The sequence below is a fragment of the Hyperolius riggenbachi genome, chromosome 5 (genome assembly GCF_040937935.1).
Source record: "Hyperolius riggenbachi isolate aHypRig1 chromosome 5, aHypRig1.pri, whole genome shotgun sequence".
Classification (NCBI taxonomy): domain Eukaryota; kingdom Metazoa; phylum Chordata; class Amphibia; order Anura; family Hyperoliidae; genus Hyperolius; species Hyperolius riggenbachi.
Genome location: NC_090650.1, coordinates 16921894 through 16941816, shown reverse-complemented (window position 1 = coordinate 16941816; position 19923 = coordinate 16921894). Strand labels below are relative to the sequence as shown.

General features: G+C 44.7%; 1 protein-coding gene across 1 annotated transcript in view; it reads right to left on the bottom strand.

The window, feature by feature from the left end:
• MINDY4 (MINDY lysine 48 deubiquitinase 4) overlaps positions 1–19923 on the bottom strand; it is a 167868-nt gene that overhangs the window by 96322 nt on the left and 51623 nt on the right. The window contains exons 7-9 of the mRNA XM_068235119.1: positions 17432–17541; positions 14625–14741; positions 4288–4367 (exon numbers count right to left, since the gene is read on the bottom strand). Of these exons, the coding sequence (XP_068091220.1) occupies positions 4288–4367; positions 14625–14741; positions 17432–17541 (307 nt within the window). The remainder of the gene's footprint in view (positions 1–4287; positions 4368–14624; positions 14742–17431; positions 17542–19923) is intronic.

Sequence of the window (19923 nt, the reverse complement as noted above, 5' to 3'; positions counted from 1 at the left end):
TGGCACCGCAGCCTAAACCCAATCCTTCCTTCCGTATCGTTACCCTGGCCTGATGATCAGCGCTCACCTCTGCATATCACTACAGCTACATGACCCCATGTGACCTCATCCTATATGGCACCGCAGCCTAAACCCAATCCATCCTTCCTTATCGTTACCCTGGCCTGATGATCAGCGCTCACCTCTGCGTATCTCTACAGCTACATGACCCCATGTGACCTCATCCTATATGGCACCACAGCCTAAACCCAATCCTTCCTTCCTCTGGCCTAAATATCAGCACACACCTCTGCGTATCTCTGCAGCTACATGACCCCATGTGACCTCATCCTATATGGCAACCCAGCCTAAACCCAATCCATCCATCCTTATCGTTACCCTGGCCTGAATATCAGCGCTCACCTCTGCGTGTCACTACAGCTACATGACCCCATGTGACCTCATCCTATATGGCAACCCAGCCTAAACACAATCCATCCATCCTTATCGTTACCCTGGCCTGAATATCAGCGCTCACCTCTGCGTGTCACTACAGCTACATGACCCCATGTGACCTCATCCTATATGGCAACCCAGCCTAAACACAATCCATCCTTATCGTTACCCTGGCCTGATGATCAGCGCTCACCTCTGCGTATCACTGCAGCTACATGACCCCATGTGACCTCATCCTATATGGCACCGCAGCCTAAACCCAATCCTTCCTTCCATATCGTTACCCTGGCCTGATGATCAGCGCTCACCTCTGCGTATCACTACAGCTACATGACCCCATGTGACCTCATCCTATATGGCACCGCAGCCTAAACCCAATCCATCCTTCATTATCGTTACTCTGGCCTGATGATCAGCGCTCACCTCTGCGTATCGCTGCAGCTACATGACCCCATGTGCCCTTAATCCTATATGGCACCGCAGCCTAAACCCAATCCATCCATCCTTATCGTTACCCTGGCCTGACTATCAGCGCTCACCTCTGCGTATCACTGCAGCTACACGACCCCATGTGACCTCATCCTATATGGCATCCCAGCCTAAACCCAATCCATCCTTCCGTATCGTTACCCTGGCCTGATGATCAGCGCTCACCTCTGCGTATCTCTACAGCTACATGACCCCATGTGACCTCATCCTATATGGCACTGCAGCCTAAACCCAATCCTTCCTTCCGTATCGTTACCCTGGCCTGATGATCAGCGCTCACCTCTGCGTATCTCTGCAGCTACATGACCCCATGTGACCTCATCCTATATGGCAAAGTACCGCAATCTAAACACAATCCTTCCATCCTTATCGTTACTCTGGCCTGAATATCAGCGCTCACCTCTGCGTGTCTCTACAGCTACATGACCCCATGTGACCTCATCCTATATGGCACCGCAGCCTAAACCCAATCCATCCTTCCTTATCGTTACCCTGGCCTGATGATCAGCGCTCACCTCTGCGTATCTCTGCAGCTACATGACCCCATGTGACCTCATCCTATACGGCACCGCAGCCTAAACACAATCCATCCTTATCGTTACTCTGGCCTGAATATCAGCGCTCACCTCTGCGTATCTCTGCAGCTACATGACCCCATGTGACCTCATCCTATATGGCATCCCAGCCTAAACCCAATCCATCCTTCCTTATCGTTACCCTGGCCTGAATATCAGCGCTCACCTCTGCGTATCTCTGCAGCTACATGACCCCATGTGCCCTCATCCTATATGGCAAAGTACCGCAATCTAAACCCAATCCTTCCTGTGCATTGTGATGGCTGCTGTGATCTCTAAGTAGAACAATGAAGAGTTAGTACCACAGAGCAGATCGATTTGGCACCAGAGGATCGGGGATGGGCGGCCACTATACCAATGTCATCGGTAGTAAAGATGAATGGCAAAAATGTGAATTGGGTGCTGGGGGTGAAGCCAACAATAAGTGAGACAGCTAAATCCGGCTCAACGCTGCATCAATGATTTGTGCGATGACATAGGCCGTAACATGAATTACAACTATAGCAGTGCTCAGCGACTAATTTAGGCGCCGGCTATAGTCAGAGCACAAGTTAGCTAGAAACCAGGGCTGTGGAGTCGGTCCAAAAATCCACCGACTCTGACTCCTCAGTTTAGGATTCCACCGACTCCGACTCCTCGACTCCGACTCCTCTAATTTGCATATTACAATTTTGTTGATTAACAGTATGTAACGTGAAATTCGTCTAACTGCCCACTCTTAGAAATTTTACAATACAATTTTCTGATAGATTTACCTGCCAGACAGATTTTTTTCAACATGTTGTGAGGATTAGCTTTACTGGTTACATAGTTACATAGTTATTGTGGTTGAAAAAAAGACATACGTCCATCGAGTTCAACCAGTACAAAGTACAACACCAGCCTGCTCCCTCACATACCCCTGTTGATCCAGAGGAAGGCGAAAAAACCCTTACAAGGCATGGTCCAATTAGCCCCAAAAGGGAAAAATTCCTTCCTGACTCCAGATGGCAATCAGATAAAATCCCTGGATCAACATCATTAGGCATAACCTAGTAATTGTAGCCATGGATGTCTTTCAACGCAAGGAAAGCATCTAAGCCCCCTTTAAATGCAGGTATAGAGTTTGCCATAACGACTTCCTGTGGCAATGCATTCCACATCTTAATCACTCTTACTGTAAAGAACCCTTTCCTAAATAAATGGCTAAAATGTTTTTCCTCCATGCGCAGATCATGTCCTCTAGTCCTTTGAGAAGGCCTAGGGACAAAAAGCTAATCTGCCAAGCTATTATATTGCCCTCTGATGTATTTATACATGTTAATTAGATCTCCTCTAAGGCGTCTTTTCTCTAGACTAAATAAACCCAGTTTATCTAACCTTTCTTGGTAAGCGAGACCTTCCATCCCACGTATCAATTTTGTAGCTCGTCTCTGCACCTGCTCTAAAACTGCAATATCTTTTTTGTAATGTGGTGCCCAGAACTGAATTCCATATTCCAGATGTGGCCTTACTAGAGAGTTAAACAGGTGCAATATTATGCTAGCATCTCAAGTTTTTATTTCCCTTTTAATGCATCCCAAAATTTTGTTCGCTTTAGCTGCAGCGGCTTGGCATTGAGTACGATTATTTAACTTGTTGTCGATGAGTACTCCTAAGTCCTTCTCCAAGTTTGATGTCCCCAACTGTATCCCATTTATTTTGTATGGTGCTAGATAATTGGTACGACCAAAATGCATGACTTTACATTACATTTGTCAACATTGAATTTCATCTGCCATGTATGTGCCCATATAGCCATCCTATCCAGATCCTGTTGCAATATGACACTATCTTCCTGAGAGTTGATGATTCTGCACAATTTTGTATCATCTGCAAAAATAGCAACATTGCTCACTACTGCATCTACTAGGTCATTAATAAATAAATTGAAGAGCACTGGACCCAGTACAGACCCCTGTGGGACCCCACTGCTAACAGGTTAGTGACAGCAGGTAAAGTTAAGACGCCGATAAGGAAGGTTGGGGATAAGGTATTAAATTACTAAGTTTGTTTTATTAGTTAGTGTTAGCAGGTTAGCAAAGGTGCCCACTAACGATGCAATTTGCTAAATGATCGTTTACAAACGATTTTTTGTATGAACGATCGGAAATTATTGTTTATGACCACTTATGGAAAAAAAAAAAATCTCCTAACCAATCCGATCAGATTTATAAAATCGATATGATTTTTGCATCGATCATGTCAATCTGATCAGATTGGTTAGGAGATTTTGGTCCATTAGTGGTCCCAAATGATCATTTCAGTTCGTTCATGCGAATAATCGTTCCTAAACGATCATTCTGCAAATTGTATCATTAGTGGCCACTGTAAGACCTCAATAAATGAGGTGAGGGGATAAGAAAACAAATGTAAAAGTAACTGGATGGATTACTCATGAGGTCATCCAGGCCTTGATGAGTTGTTTCCACTACAGCAGAAATATGACCTTTTTACCACATCGCGAAACTGACAGTGAACGGCTCTTACTTTATAAATCTTTTGGATCCGTTGCGTTAAGCGGGCCGCACTTTCTGCGATTTTACTGGCAAGTGGATGTGCTTCCAATATAGCCTATGAGGGGGAGGGGTAACACATCTGCCCCGGGTTCCAGCTCGACCACAGTGGACCATCGGAGCGGACACAACACTGTACACTACACTGTCTGCTCCCGTTGGGCTGCTCACGGTCCGTCACGTGTGGGAACCGAGCCTTGCTGAACAGTCAGTGTATCCAGCCTATAACTGAGCTTTTATTACATGTCTGTTACCTGATATCGGACTCTTTACCAAACAGGAGGTTCTTTAAGAAACAAGCTTGAACTGCTGCCAGGACTCCGCAGGGACCGCCCTGAAAAAAAAAAAAAAGACAGAGCTGTTCTCACATTGGTTGCCAAGAGGACGTCCCCTGGTCACATGACTGAAAAAGTTGCATTGCCACTTTCCTGCATAAAAACCTCTTCCTCATCTCAAGCTGTCTCTCGCTGTCTCTCTGCTGTTTAAGTGCTTTGGATAATAGGACTGTATTGAACTCAGTGGGTGGAATATCTCAGAGAAGCTCTTTTGCATAGATAACAAGAGAAGTTTCTTAACTCTTCCTGTACTGGAAACAATATGAGACTCTTTTCTTTGCTAATGTTCTATTTTTTAGCTGTGCTACATATACAATTCGTTATATTATACGTTTATTTTTGCTTTAGGTTTGCTTTAAAGGACCACTACTGCGAAAAAGCTAAAATTTAAATTACACAGAAACATACAAATTCGAAGTAAGTTTCTTCCAGAGTAAAATGAGCCATAAATTACTTTTCTCCAGGTGTTGCTGTCACTTACAGTAGGTAGTAGAAATCTGACAGAACCGACAGATTTTGGACTAGTCCATCTCCTCATTCTCAGGGTTTTCTTTATTTTCAAAAGCACTTTGTAAATGGCAGTTGCCATGGCCAACTGCCAAAAAAGGTGTGCAGCGAGCAAGGAGGCTGCCGAGCATCTTTGTATAAACCTTTTTCAGGGAATGTCTTTATAAAGAATAAAGGCCATGCTGAGAATCCCCCATGCAGAGATGGACTAACCCAAAACCTGTCGGTAATATCAGATTTCTACTACCTACTGTAAGTGACAGCAACATGGGAGAAAAGTAATGTATGGCTCATTATACTCTGAAATGAACAGTTGAGTCCTATGGGAGAAAAGTGCTTTACAAATGTTATTGTATTATTGTATTGTACTGAAAGAAAAGTACTTCTCATTTGCATGCGTTTACATGTACTTTAAATTGTAGCATTTTCGCAACAGTGTTCCTTTAACCACTTTAGGACCATAGGCTTACACCCCCCTGGTGACCAGGCTATTTTTTACAATTTTGGGCTCTGCAGCTTTAAAAGCTTGCTGCAGGGCCGTACAACTCAGCACACAAGTGAATCCCTTCCCCCTTTTCTGTCCACTAACAGAACTTTCTGTTGGTGGGCTCTGATCGCTCCTGCAATGTCCCCCCCCCCCCCATTTTGTTTTTTAATTTGTAACTTTTTAAAATAAATTTGTCTTTTTTTTATTAAAAAAAAATTCTACCCCCTCCCACCCCCCGCCAGCCAATGAAAGCAATCGGCTGTCATAGACATCAGCTATTTATTATACTGTATTAGTTTATAAATTACAGTAGCAATAAAAAGTATGTGAACCCTTTGGAATTATATGGATTTAACCATTCATGCCGCCTGGACGTGATTGTCATGTCCAGGCGGTTGCTAAAGCTGCGCGCTCCCATGTTGCCCTCCGTTAGCCCAGAGAACAATGAATGGGAACATGGTTCCCATTCATCGATCTAAGTCCCCGCTAGAGAGACCGACGGCTTATTTTCAGAAACCGCCGTCTTTCTAATGAAAAAAAAAAGTTTTCCGTCCTCCTTATACTTCCTGGAAGCGAGAGAGTTTGGATCCAGGATTAAAAAAAAAATGTTTTGACTGTGGCCATCTTGTGGCCAAATAGTAAAACTACATATACATACATTTTTCCATGAAATAAACAGACATTATTACATTGAAAATTAACTGTTTATATCCTACACCAAAAATTACCCAAATACATTTTTTAATGAAAAAAAAAATTACAATTAAAAAAAAAAAAAAAAACCCAAACATAAATATTTACCTAAGGGTCTGAACTTTTTTAACCACTTCCGGATTCTCGGTGCGTATATGTACGCCCCTGAATCCTGAAGTGCATTCCATGGAAACGGCCGCTCGTATGAGCGGCCGTTCCATGTCAGTTCACGGAGGGTGTCTCCGTGAACACCCTGCGAGCCGATCTGCGGCTCGCAGGGTAAATGTAAACACACGGGGAAGATCTTCCCCAGTGTTTACATGTATACGGCGCTGCTGCGCAGCAGCGCCGTAGAGGAGATCGGTGATCCCCGGCCTCTGATTGGCCGGGGATCGCCGGCATCTGATAGGCTTAAGCCTATCCCATCAGGCGCAGGACGGAAATCCGTCCTGCGCCGCTCACAGGGGGAGGGAGAGGGAGGGAAGGGGAAGGAGGCCAGGAAGCGCTGCGGAGGGGGGCTTTGAAGAGCCCCCCCCCGGCAAGCGCAAGCAGCCGGCGGCGATCAGACCCCCCCAGCAGGACATCCCCCTAGTGGGGAAAAAAGGGGGGAAGTCTGATCGGCCTGGCTGCAACCTGATCTGTGCTGTGGGCTGGAGAGCCCACGCAGCACAGATCAGCACAAAATGTCATGGTATAGAAGTGGTTAATATGCATGTGAAGGGGGTATATTACGAACATTTTTTACATTATAAGCTTGTAAATAGTGATGGACGCAAAACTGAAAAATGCACCTTTATTTCCAAATAAAATATTGGCACCATACTTTGTGATAGGGACATAATTTACATGGTGTAATAACCGGGACAAATGGGCAAATAAAATACATAGGTTTTAATTATAGTAGCATGTAATATTTAGAAGCTATAATGGCTGAAAACTGAGAAATAATGTTTTTTTTCTATTTTTTTTAATTAATATTCCTGTGAAAATGCATTTAGAAAAAAAAATAATTCTTAGCAAAATGTACCACCCAAAGAAAGCCTAATTGGTGGCAGAAAAAAAAAGAGATATAGATCAATTAATTGTGACAATTAGTGATAAAGTTATTGGCAAATGAATGGGAGGTGAAAATTGCTCGGATGCATAAGGTGAAAAAATGGGCTGAAATGCTTAAACTAATACCACACAACTAATTACATGTTTGTATTGAACACACCATGTAAATATTCACAGTGCAGGTGGAAAAAGTATGTGAACCCCTAGACTAATGACATCTCCAAGAGCTAATTGGAGTGAGCTGTCAGCCAGCTGGAGTCTAATCAATGAGATTGGAGGTGTTGGTTACAGCTGCCCTACCCTATAAAAAACACACACCAGTTTTGGGTTTGCTTTTCCCAAGAAGCATTGCCTCATGTGAATGATGCCTCATACAAAAGAGCTCTCAGAAGACCTACGATTAAGAATTGTTGACTTGCATAAAGCTGGAAAGGGTTATAAAAGTATTTCCAAAAGCCTTGCAGTTTACCAGTCCACGGTAAGACAAGTTATCTATAACTGGAGAAAGTTCAGCACTGCTGCTACTCTCCCTAGGAGTGGCTGTCCTGTAAAGATGACTGCAAGAGCACAGTGCATAATGCTCAATGAGGTGAAGAAGAATCCTAGTGTCAGCTAAAGACTTACAAAAGTCTCTGACATATGCCAACATCCCTGTTAGCAAATCTATGATACGTAAAACACTAAACAAGAATGGAGTTCATGGGAGGATAGCACAGAGGAAGCCAGTGCTGTTAAAAAAAAAACATTTTGCAACAAGTTTGCAAAAGAGCACCTGGATGTTGCACAGCAGTACTGGCAAAATATTCTGTGGACAGATAAAACCAAAGTTGAGTTGTTTGGAAGAAACACACAACAATGGCCTCGATTCATAAACAGCAGTGCGATAACAAAAATCTTGTCGGGAAAATACCGCACTCGGTATTTTCCCGGTCTGTGTGCTAATTCATAAAGATTTCCCCAGCTGCCCTTGGAGGTCGGTAAATTACCGCAGCCCATTGAGCGGTAGAGTAGAGCAGTGTCCCGATTCCCTCTTTGCCCTGCAGAAATGAATCACACAGACGGCTCTCTCTGGCTCTCCCACTGATGACTCAGACAGATGAGTCACACAGTCTTTCCCTGCCTGCAGAAATTACTCACACAGCCGGCTCTTTCCACTGATGACTCAGACAGATGAGTCACACAGTCTTTCCCTGCCTGCTGAAATGATTCACACAGACGGCTCACTGGCTCTCTCCACAGATGAATCAAACAGACTTTCGGATCTCTGCACTTTGCATTAATCAGAGCTGTCAGAGCTGTCGGTAACTTGTTAAGACCTCACCAGAGGTGTCGGTAACTACCGCCAGGCTTACCGCATGTTGAAGGCTTTATGAATTGACATTTGCTGACAATTTACTGACATGTGTTGTCGGTAACTACAGCCAAGTCGGTAATTTATCTCCCTGGTCCGTAATGTCAGCTTTTCATGCGGTAACAGTCTTTATGAATTGACATTTTGCTAAGTGGTCGGTAAAGTCTGCTGTTTTCAGCATTACCGCATGAGGTAATGCTTTATGAATCGAGGCCAAGATGGGGTTGATTCACTAAACCGTGCTAACTCATAGCATAGCCGTGGTAGCGTTTTGCGCGCATCATAATGCACGTAAGGGTTTGTGCGCGCTAATGCGATTTTTTGCGCACAAACACGAATTTTTGCACGCAAAGGTGCATGAAAATTTGCGCTTGCACGCAAAAACTTTCATGTAGCGCGTTATTAATGCACGTTATATATGAGTTAGCACGGTTTAGTGAATCAACCCCAATGTGTGGAGAAAAAGAGGCACAGCACACCAATATCAAACCCTCCTCCCAACTGTGAAGTATGGTGGTGGGGGCATCATGGTTTGGGTCTGCTTTGCTTTGTCATGGCCTGGACGGATTGCTATCATCAAAGGGAAAAGGCAAGTTTATCAAGACATTTTGCAGAACTTAAGGCCATCTGTCCACCAGGTGAAGCTGAGTAGAAGATGGGTGTTGCAATAAGACAACGCATAGAAGTAAAACAAGAACAGAATGGCTTAAACAGAAGAAAATACGCCTTCCGGAGTGGCCCAGTCAGAGTCCTGACCTCAACCCGATTGATATTTTATGGCATGACCTCAAGAAAGCGATTTACACCAGACATCCCCAAGAATATTGCTGAACTGAAACATTTTTGTAAAGAGGAATGGTCAAGAATTACTCAGTAAAGAGGAATTTACTCCTGACCATTGTGCACATCTGATCTGCAACTACAGGAAACGTGTGGCTGAAGTTATTGCTGCCAAAGGAGGTTTAACCAGTTATTAAATCCAATGGTTCATATACCTTTTCCACCTGCACAGTGAATGTTTACATGGTGTGTTCAATAAAAACATGGAAACATTTCATACTTTGTGTGGTATTAGTTTAAGAAGACTGTGATTGTCTATTGCTGTGACTTCGATAAAGATCAGATCACATTTTATGACCAATTTGTGCAGAAATCCATATGATTCCAAAGGGATCACATATTTTTTATTGCTACTATATTTTGTCAGTGTTTGCCCATTGTAAAAAACTTTTCTCCATTGATTTACATTCTGAAATTTATCACAGTTGGCGACATCCTTAGTACTGTCAGGTGCAGCTCTGCAGAATGTTTGTTTACTGAGAGTTCCAAAGCTAGTACAAAATATAAATGGTCTCCCAGATTTCCTCATAGCTAAATATCACTGTGAGGGCCGGCTACATATCAATATACAACTATAGGAAGTGTTTCTGATGCTGAAACCAGGAGAATTACTGTAAAAATGGGTGTCCCGCATAATTAACTGTATTCTACTATGTGTCAGGGGATGGGGGGAGGGGGGGCACGGACACAGCAGGGAGCCAGCGGACAAGAGCAGGATCACTAGTGAACGATCCTTAAACTCCTCTGCCAGTAACCAAACCTGCTCCACCATCCGTTCTGCTCCACTGACTCGCCTATAAGCCAAGAGGGTAGCTTTTCAGCACATTTTCTGTGCTGAAAAATTAGGCTTATACGCGAGTATATAATGTACATATATTTACATGAAGATTGGTACATCAGTCCTGAAAGAAGCACAAATGAGGAACAAAGAGGGACAGAAGGATTGGATTTCCAAAATCCCAGAGAGACTACAAGCTATGCTTTGTCAGTCAGCAATGAAGAGAGTGATTTAGCCACTTCCTGTTAGGACAGGAAGTAAAATAAACTCTCCTGGATTTGGCTGTGCAGACATCATAAAAAACATGAAAACAAAAGTTCTAATCTCTTTCCATTCTATAACAAAAACTAAAATAAGGTTTCCTGTGATTTGGGATTAAGAGAAAGAATTTATCAAAACTGTTCGAATTGATTTAATTAGCCTGGTCGGCTGTGAAATGCACATTTAGCGGTTATGATCATTATCAGACACACGAATGTGGTGTAAGATCGGCTTACAAGGGGAAATACACGAAAAACTGCAGATAAAGGGCTGAAAAGGTGAAACCGCGTAGGGCGGCGGATGATTAGCGCCCTGGAAGTGTGACTGCACATTAATTGGAAACAATGTATCTGTCGGGGGAAACATGACGAGTCATAATGGGTGTTAATAAAGGAAAAGAAAACATGTCATTAGCGCTGAGGCGAGGTGACGGTTGCTTAGTGACAGGGAGATAATGAGTCCGTCAGAGATCGCAGTCCTCTCACTCCTCCTCGTGACAGCTGGTTAATGTAGTGCAGCTGTACTCCTGATGGTGCGCACTAAACTCTTATGAAAAGCCTTCTGACAGTCACCCGAACAAGTCATATACGTTATATTGTGCAGGGTCTCCATCACACTACCTATATGCCTAAATGCTGGAGGCATGCTATGCAGTGGCGTCCAAAGGGGGTGGCGCAAGGAGCAACCCGCTCCGGGTCTCAGTGTGCGGTGGGGCAGGGTGATAGCCGCCCCAGCCCCCCCCCCCCCTGCACCCAGGGGTTACCGCTGCCCAGAACCCCCCTCCCCGCTAGAGAAGCCGCCTGGGCCCATGCTGCCTGGTCATCTGCATCCCCAATACCCCCACCCCCCCGCCACCGCTTTACCTCTTATGCTCCTGGTCCCCCCCCCCCCTCTCCAGAAAACCCGGATCCCAAAACACTGCCCGGCAGCATACATCACAACGCAGATTGGCCGTGACCTGCGAGGAAGTGAGCGCTGCCTAGTAACTATGCCAGGCTACCTATACTGGAGGCATCTATGCCAGGCTACCTATACTGGAGGCATCTATGCCAGGCTACCTATACTGGAGGCATCTATGCCAGGCTACCTATACTAGGGCAACTATTCTAGGCTACCTATACTGGGGGAAACTATTCCAGGCTACCTATACTGGGGACAACTATTCCAGGCTACCTATACTGGGGGTAACTATTCCAGGCTACCTATACCGGGGGTAATTATTCCAGGCTACCTATACTGGAGGCAACTATTCCAGGCTACCTTCACTGGAGGCAACTATTCCAGGCTACCTATACTGGAGGCAACTATTCCAGGCTACCTATACTGGGGGTAACTATTCCAGGCTACCTATACTGGAGGTAACTATTCCAGGCTACCTATACTGGGGGTAACTATTCCAGGCTACCTATACTGGAGGTAACTATTCCAGGCTACCTATACTGGGGGCAACTATTCCAGGCTACCTATACTGGGGGAAACTATTCCAGGCTACCTATACTGGGAACAACTATTCCAGGCTACCTATACTGGGGGCAACTATTCCAGGCTATCTATGCTGGGGTAAACTATTCCAGGCTACCTATACTGGGGGAAACTATTCCAGGCTACCTATACTGGAGGCAACTATTCCAGGCTACCTATACTGGGGGTAACTATTCCAGGCTACCTATACTGGGGACAACTATTCCAGGCTACCTATACTGGGGGTAACTATTCCAGGCTACCTATACCGGGGGTAATTATTCCAGGCTACCTATACTGAAGGCAACTATTCCAGGCTACCTTCACTGGAGGCAACTATTCCAGGCTACCTATACTGGAGGCAACTATTCCAGGCTACCTATACTGGGGGTAACTATTCCAGGCTACCTATACTGGAGGTAACTATTCCAGGCTACCTATACTGGGGGTAACTATTCCAGGCTACCTATACTGGAGGTAACTATTCCAGGCTACCTATACTGGGGGCAACTATTCCAGGCTACCTATACTGGGGGAAACTATTCCAGGCTACCTATACTGGGAACAACTATTCCAGGCTACCTATACTGGGGGCAACTATTCCAGGCTATCTATGCTGGGGGAAACTATTCCAGGCTACCTATACTGGGGGAAACTATTCCAGGCTACCTATACTGGAGGCAACTATTCCAGGCTACCTATACTGGGGCAACTATTCCAGGCTACCTATACTGGAGGCAACTATTCCAGGCTACCTATACTGGGGGTAACTTTTCCAGGCTACCTATACTGGGGACAACTATTCCAGGCTACCTATACTGGGGGTAACTATTCCAGGCTACCTATACTGGGGGTAACTATTCCAGGCTACCTATACTGGAGGCAACTATTCCAGGCTACCTTCACTGGAGGCAACTATTCCAGGCTACCTATACTGGGGTAACTATTCCAGGCTACCTATACTGGGGACAACTATTCCAGGCTACCTATACTGGGGGTAACTATTCCAGGCTACCTATACTGGGGGTAACTATTCCAGGCTACCTATACTGGAGGCAACTATTCCAGGCTACCTTCACTGGAGGCAACTATTCCAGGCTACCTATACTGGGGACAACTATTCCAGGCTACCTATACTGGGGGTAACTATTCCAGGCTACCTATACTGGAGGTAACTATTCCAGGCTACCTATACTGGAGGTAACTATTCCAGGCTACCTATACTGGGGGCAACAATTCCAGGCTACCTATACTGGAGGCAACTATTCCAGGCTACCTTCACTGGAGGCAACTATTCCAGGCTACCTATACTAGAGGCAACAATTCCAGGCTACCTATACTGGAGGCAACTATTCCAGGCTACCTTCACTGGAGGCAACTATTCCAGGCTACCTATACTGGAGGCAACTATTCCAGGCTACCTATACTGGAGGCAACTATTCCAGGCTACCTGTACTGGGGGCAACTATTCCAGGCTACCTTCACTGGAGGCAACTATTCCAGGCTACCTATACTGGAGGTAACTATTCCAGGCTAACTATACTGGGGGCAACAATTCCAGGCTACCTATACTGGAGGCAACTATTCCAGGCTACCTTCACTGGAGGCAACTATTCCAGGCTACCTATACTGGAGGCAACTATTCCAGGCTACCTATACTGGAGGCAACTATTCCAGGCTACCTATACTGGAGGCAACTATTCCAGGCTACCTTCACTGGAGGCAACTATTCCAGGCTACCTATACTGGGGGTAACTATTCCAGGCTACCTATACTGGGGGCAACTATTCCAGGCTACCTATACCGGGGACAACAATTCTAGGCTACCTATACTGGGGCAACTATTCCAGGCTACCTTCACTGGAGGCAACTATTCCAGGCTACCTATACTGGAGGCAACTATTCCAGGCTACCTATACTGGGGGCAACTATTCCAGGCTACCTATACTGGGGACAACTATTCCAGGCTACCTATACTGGGGGTAACTATTCCAGGCTACCTATACTGGGGGTAACTATTCCAGGCTACCTATACTGGGGGCAACTATTCCAGGCTACCTATACCGGGGACAACAATTCTAGGCTACCTATACTGGGGCAACTATTTCAGGCAACCTATACTAGGGGCAACTATACCAGGCTACCTATACTGGGGGCAACTATTCCAGGCTACCTATTCTGTAGGTAACTATTCCAGGCTACCTATACCGGGGGCAACAAACAATTCCAGGCTACCTATACTGGAGGTAACTATTCCAGACTACCTATACCGGGGACAACAATTCTAGGCTACCTATACCGGGGACAACAATTCTAGGCTACCTATACTGGGGACAACAATTCTAGGCTACCTATACTGGGGCAACTATTCCAGGCTATCTATACTGGGGGCAGCTATTCCAGGCTACCTATACTGGGGGCACCTATACCGGGAACGCCGCACTCACTCTTTTCCCTTTTTTTGGGGGGAGGGGTGTTATTTAATACCCAGCACTGGGTGTCAAATGCCCTAGGTACGCCACTGCAACAATGAGTGGTCCGTACTACTGACATGACTATATACTCTGTACAGTGCTGCAGAACATGGCAGCGCTATATAAATACTAGCTCTTTCTCACCATCAACACATACAGCACTGGTATATTCCCCAGCAGCCATTCCGCACCTTCCGTTGCAAGGCGGATACAAACTGAACATAAACGTAAAGGAAATGGGTTCCTTAGAACAGAAATTGGATCTGTTTTCACTGACCCGTTTACCAGAATGTGCCAACGTGAACCGGTCCATAGAAACAAATGAAAACACCAACATAGGCACTTTACCTTTTTCTGCACAAAGCCGTACTTTAGAGGCGGAGTATTACTGAATGTGAAGCTCTGGATCCTCCATTCCTCAGTGAAGCAGCACAAGGCCGACCCAAACAGAAGCTGCTTCACTCCCTGCAATAGAAAAGTCAGTCAAGCGAAAATGCGACTTACAGACAGGATCTGCTCCGCGAGATTGTAAGTTGAATTAACTTAAACATGGGGAAATGGGAATAAACCTTTTAATTTCTGCCAATTCTGGATTTCGTCATAAAGTATAAATTATGGTTTTTTGGTTGTTATCAATGTACTTTAAGGGCGTGTTCACACCCAGGGCATTTTGCGTTTTTTTTTAAGCGCTGTCGATTTTAAAAATCGCCCTAAAAAAGCTTGTGCAATGATTCCCTATGAGAGAGTTTACATCTAAGCAGATCTGTACCATTTTTAGGGCGATTTTGCTACAATGGAAGGTATAGGAAAAGCACAAAACTCCCACAAAATCGCTTGGTGCAGCGATTGCGTTCGCGCTTTGATGAATAAATACATTGTATTTATTCATTTCAAGGTCAAAGAGTTTACTTCCTGACTTGTGTCAGGAAGTGAAAAAAAAAAAATCGCTCTGCAAAAGTGCATTTAGAAGCGCTGTACACAAAATCAAAGCGCGCAGGTAAGCGCTGGGAGGAGAAAAAAAAAAAAAAAAAAATCGCTGCTGTCAGTGATTTTGTTTTTAGATGTGAATAAAGACTTATAGTGTTTAAAGGGAAGGTTCAGGGAAACGCTTAAAAAAATAAAAATCCATATCCACTTACCTGGGGCTTCCTCCAGCCCGTGGCAGGCAGGAGGTGCCCTCGCCGCCGCTCCAGAGGCTTCCGGTCGTCTTCGGTGGCCGACCTGACCTGGCCAGGCCGGCTGCCAGGTCGGGCTCTTCTGCGCTCCAAGGACGGGCTCTTCTGCGTCCCACGTGGGCGCGCTGACGTCATCAGACGTCCTCCGGGCTGTACTGCGCAGGCGTGGGACGCAGAAGAGCCCGTCCTTGGAGCGCAGAAGAGCCCGACCTGGCAGCCGGCCTGGCCAGGTCGGGTCGGCCACCGAAGACGACCGAAAGCCTCTGGAGCGGCGGCGAGGGCACCTCCTGCCTGCCACGGGCTGGAGGAAGCCCCAGGTAAGTGGATATGGATTTTTATTTTTTTAAACGTTTCCCTGAACCTTTCCTTTAAACTACTTATAACAACTTTTACAATACTGTAACATGTAACAACAACAAAAAAGGAAGTACCGTATATTCCGGCGTATAAGACGACTGGGCGTATAAGACGACCCCCCAACTTTTCCAGTTAATGTAGAGTTTGGGATATACTCGCCGTATAAGACTACCCCTCTTCCAACGCACACCAAATAAAAATAAAAAAAACTATCATATACTGGTGCTATGTATGAACAGATACTGGTGCTGTACTGTATGTGGTACCCAGTATATAACCGTATATAGTTAATTGACTTGTTGCATTGGTCAGCTCTCCTTGTGTACCTGTTTATCAGAGCAGTATGGAAGAATAGATTGCGCTCAGCAGCGAGATCTGAGAGGCGGTAACAGGATAGGGCGTATCACCCGGCATCAATGACACCCGGCGTATAAGACAACCCCCAACATTTCAGAAGATTTTCAAGGGCTAAAAAGTAGTCTTATACGCAGGAATATAGAATAAAAAAAAAAAAAAAACAGTACTGGATATTTTGTACATGAAGACAACTTTGTTTGTACCTCTGGAACGTAACTCAGTCCATTTGTAAGTAAAAGCCAGTAAAAATTACTGCCACCCAAACTTGAAGTTGTAACCGATGTGGCCAAACTCAGATGCACTATTGCTCCCAGCAAGCAGCTATCCCCGCAGCAGCACCGTTAGAATTAACAAGCCTGGAGTTCATCTACAGTGTAGTGCCAGCCACTGCAGGATTCCGTTACAGTGTACCGTCGCTTTATTTAAATTGGCATGGGTGCTTATGGTGGCGCCCAAATTTCCCCATCACCTCTGGAGCCCAAACTGTCTGGTTCGTCCCCCCATATACACCAAACAAAGGAGTATGAGCGGTGCATGTGCCCAGCATCCTCCCAGAAGGCACTGCATGAAGCCAGACCACTATGCAGTTGGCTGATGGTGTTATGGTTAAGGGCTCTGCCTCTGACACAGGAGACCAGGGTTCGAATCTCGGCTCTGCCTGTTCAGTAAGCCAGCACTAATTCAGTAGGAGACCTTTGGCAAGTCTCCCTTACACTGCTACTGCCAATAGAGCGCGCCCTAGTGGCTGCTGCTCTGCTCTGGCGCTTTGAGTCCGCAAGGAGAAAAGCGCAATATAAATGTTATTTGTCTTGTCTTGTCTTGTATGTTGATGCCCTACCCCTCCTTCCAAAAACATTGGGTGCAGGAGCACAAAGTTGCCGTGTGTATGGGGTGTACAGTATTTTTACCGTTACTAGCGCACAGGGAGCACCAGCCATTAACCCATAGCGCCGCTACCCTTGTAACTTGTGAGTTGCTATGGTAACACCCGGAATCAGAGAGGGGGAGGGTGTGAATTAAGGAACACTCTGAGGCTACAGATGCCCCCCATTGGACTGCTACCTATACCCCGTACCTCTATCAGCGAGAGAGCCAAACTCCTCTGCATATATAAAAAAATAGGTATGGGTGGGTCTTGGGCAAAACTTAGTAATTGGAAGAACCCCAAGCCCCTCCCCTGGCCATCAGTTGATACTGGCACAGTGAGAGTGCAGGATTGCTGCCTGTAGGTGATCCGGGCGGTGCCCATCAGTACAATGTGCTCACCACAGCTTGCTGTAAATCTATTGGCTTTCCTTCCAGCTGAATTCTACTCCTTGGTATGAGGTCTGGAATCCGGCCAAAGTCAGCTGATGAGAAATCTTCTTCTACATCATCTAAAGAACACACAAACACATATAAAACAAAGCTGCTGTATGAAAATGAGAAAAGTCTACAGAAAGCATAACGCTAATCGCAGCAATCATGAGTTTAGATCACTGGTGAAAAGAGTAAAATCTATCTATCTACAATTGTGTGTGTATGTATGGGCTGCGATCACTTCAAAACGCCTTGACCGATTTGAACGAAACTTGGTATACAGATCCCTTACTACCTGGGATGATATGTTCTGGGGGTCTCACGTCCCCTCTGCACACCTAGGCGGAGCTACAAACAGCCAATCAGATTTCACCCATTCATGTCAATGGAAAAAATGTAAAAGGCTGCCATTCTCACAGTAATCAAGCCAGAGTCCTCAAACTTGGCACAGTTGGTGATACAACCAGTGAAAGTGGGTGGAGCATAAAACAGCCAATCAAATTTCAGAAATTCATTTTCAATAGGAAAATGTAAACTGCAGCCATCCTTACACTGTTAATGGCAGGGTTCTCACACTTGGCCACTGGGTGAATGGAATAAGTATTTAGGAGAGTGGGTGGAGCCTACAATAGCCAATCATAATTCACCTATTGATTTTTATTGGAATATTTAAACTTCTGCCATTCTTACACTATTAATGGCAGAGGCCTCAAACCTGCTACAGTCGGTCATTAGGTTACTGGGGTTCAAATTCAGAAAAGGGACAGAGCCACAAACAGCCAATTACATTTGTTTGATTGATAAACTGCGTACATTCTCACATTATTGATACCAAGGATCCCAAAGCTCACAAACTTGGTAATAGAGTGATTGTAGGTCACGGTTACAAATAGTGGCCCGAGCCAACAACAACCAAAACTATAAATGGCAAAATTTAAACTGCAGCCACTGTTATACCCTTAATGGCAGGGTTCCCAAACTTGGCACAGTTGGTCACTGGGTAACTGGTATGAATATACAGGAAAGTGGGTGGAGCCTACAACAGCCAATCAAAATTCACCTATTGATTTTAAGGGTGAATATTGCTCCCATTCTTACACTGTTAATGGCAGAGGCCTCAAATGTGCTACAGTCGATCACTGGGTTCCTAAAACAGCTTTGTTTGATTGATTTCAATGGTAAAATGTAAACTGCCAAGGACCGCAAAGATCCCAAACTTCATCATTGAGTGACTGTGTGTCAATGTTATAAAAATGGGCAGAGCCAGCAACAATCACATATTTACATGGGAAAATTAAAACTGCAGCTATTCTTACACTGTTAATAACAGGGTCCTCAAACTTTGCACAGTTGGTCACTGGGTGACTGGGATTAATATTCAGGACAGTAGGTGGAGCCTAAAATAGCCAATTAATATTCACAAACTGATTTTCAAGGGGAATATATAAATTGCTGCCATTCATACACTGTCAATAGCAGAGGCCTCAATCCTGCTACAGTCGGTAATTGGGTGACTGGGGGGTACAATTCTGAAAAGGGGCAGAGCCACAAACAACCACATTTGTTTAATTTTATTGGGAAAATTTCAACTGCTTCCATTCTCACATTATTGATGCCAAGGACCCCAAAGCTCACAGACTTGGTCATTGACTTACTCTGTATCAAGGTTAGAAAAAGTGGCTGGACCCAACAACAACCAAATACATCAGCTAGTACTTTATAATAATAGAGAATGACATTACACTATGACTATGGTAGGATTATATTGTGAGCTCCTCTGAGGACAGTCAGTGACATGACTATGTACTCTGTACAGTGCTGCAAAAGATGTCAGTGCTATATAAATACATAATAATAATATGGTAGGACATTACACTATGACTATGGTAGGATTAGATTGTGAGCTCCTCTGAGGACAGTCAGTGACATGACTATGTACTCTGTAATGTGCTGCAGGAGATGTCAGTGCTATATAAATACATAATAATAATATGATAGGACATTAGACTATGACTATGGTAGGATTGGAGTGTGAGCTCCTCTGAGGACAGTCAGTGACATGACTCTGTACTCTGTAATGTGCTGGAGATGTCAGTGCTATATAAATACATAATAATAATATGGTAGGCCATTACAGTATGACTATGGTAGGATTAGATTGTCAGCTCCTCTGAGGACAGTCAGTGACATGACTATGTACTCTGTAAAGTGCTGCAGAAGATGTCAGTGCTGTATGAATACATAATAATAATAATAATAATAATAATTTTATGGTGGGACATTACACTATGACTATGGTAGGATTAGACTGTGAGCTCCTCTGAGGACAGTCAGTGACGTGACTATGTACTCTGTAAAGTGCTGCAGAAGATGTCAGTGCTATATAAATACATAATAATAATATGGTAGGACATTAGACTATGACTATGGTAGGATTAGATTGTGAGCTCCTCTGAGGA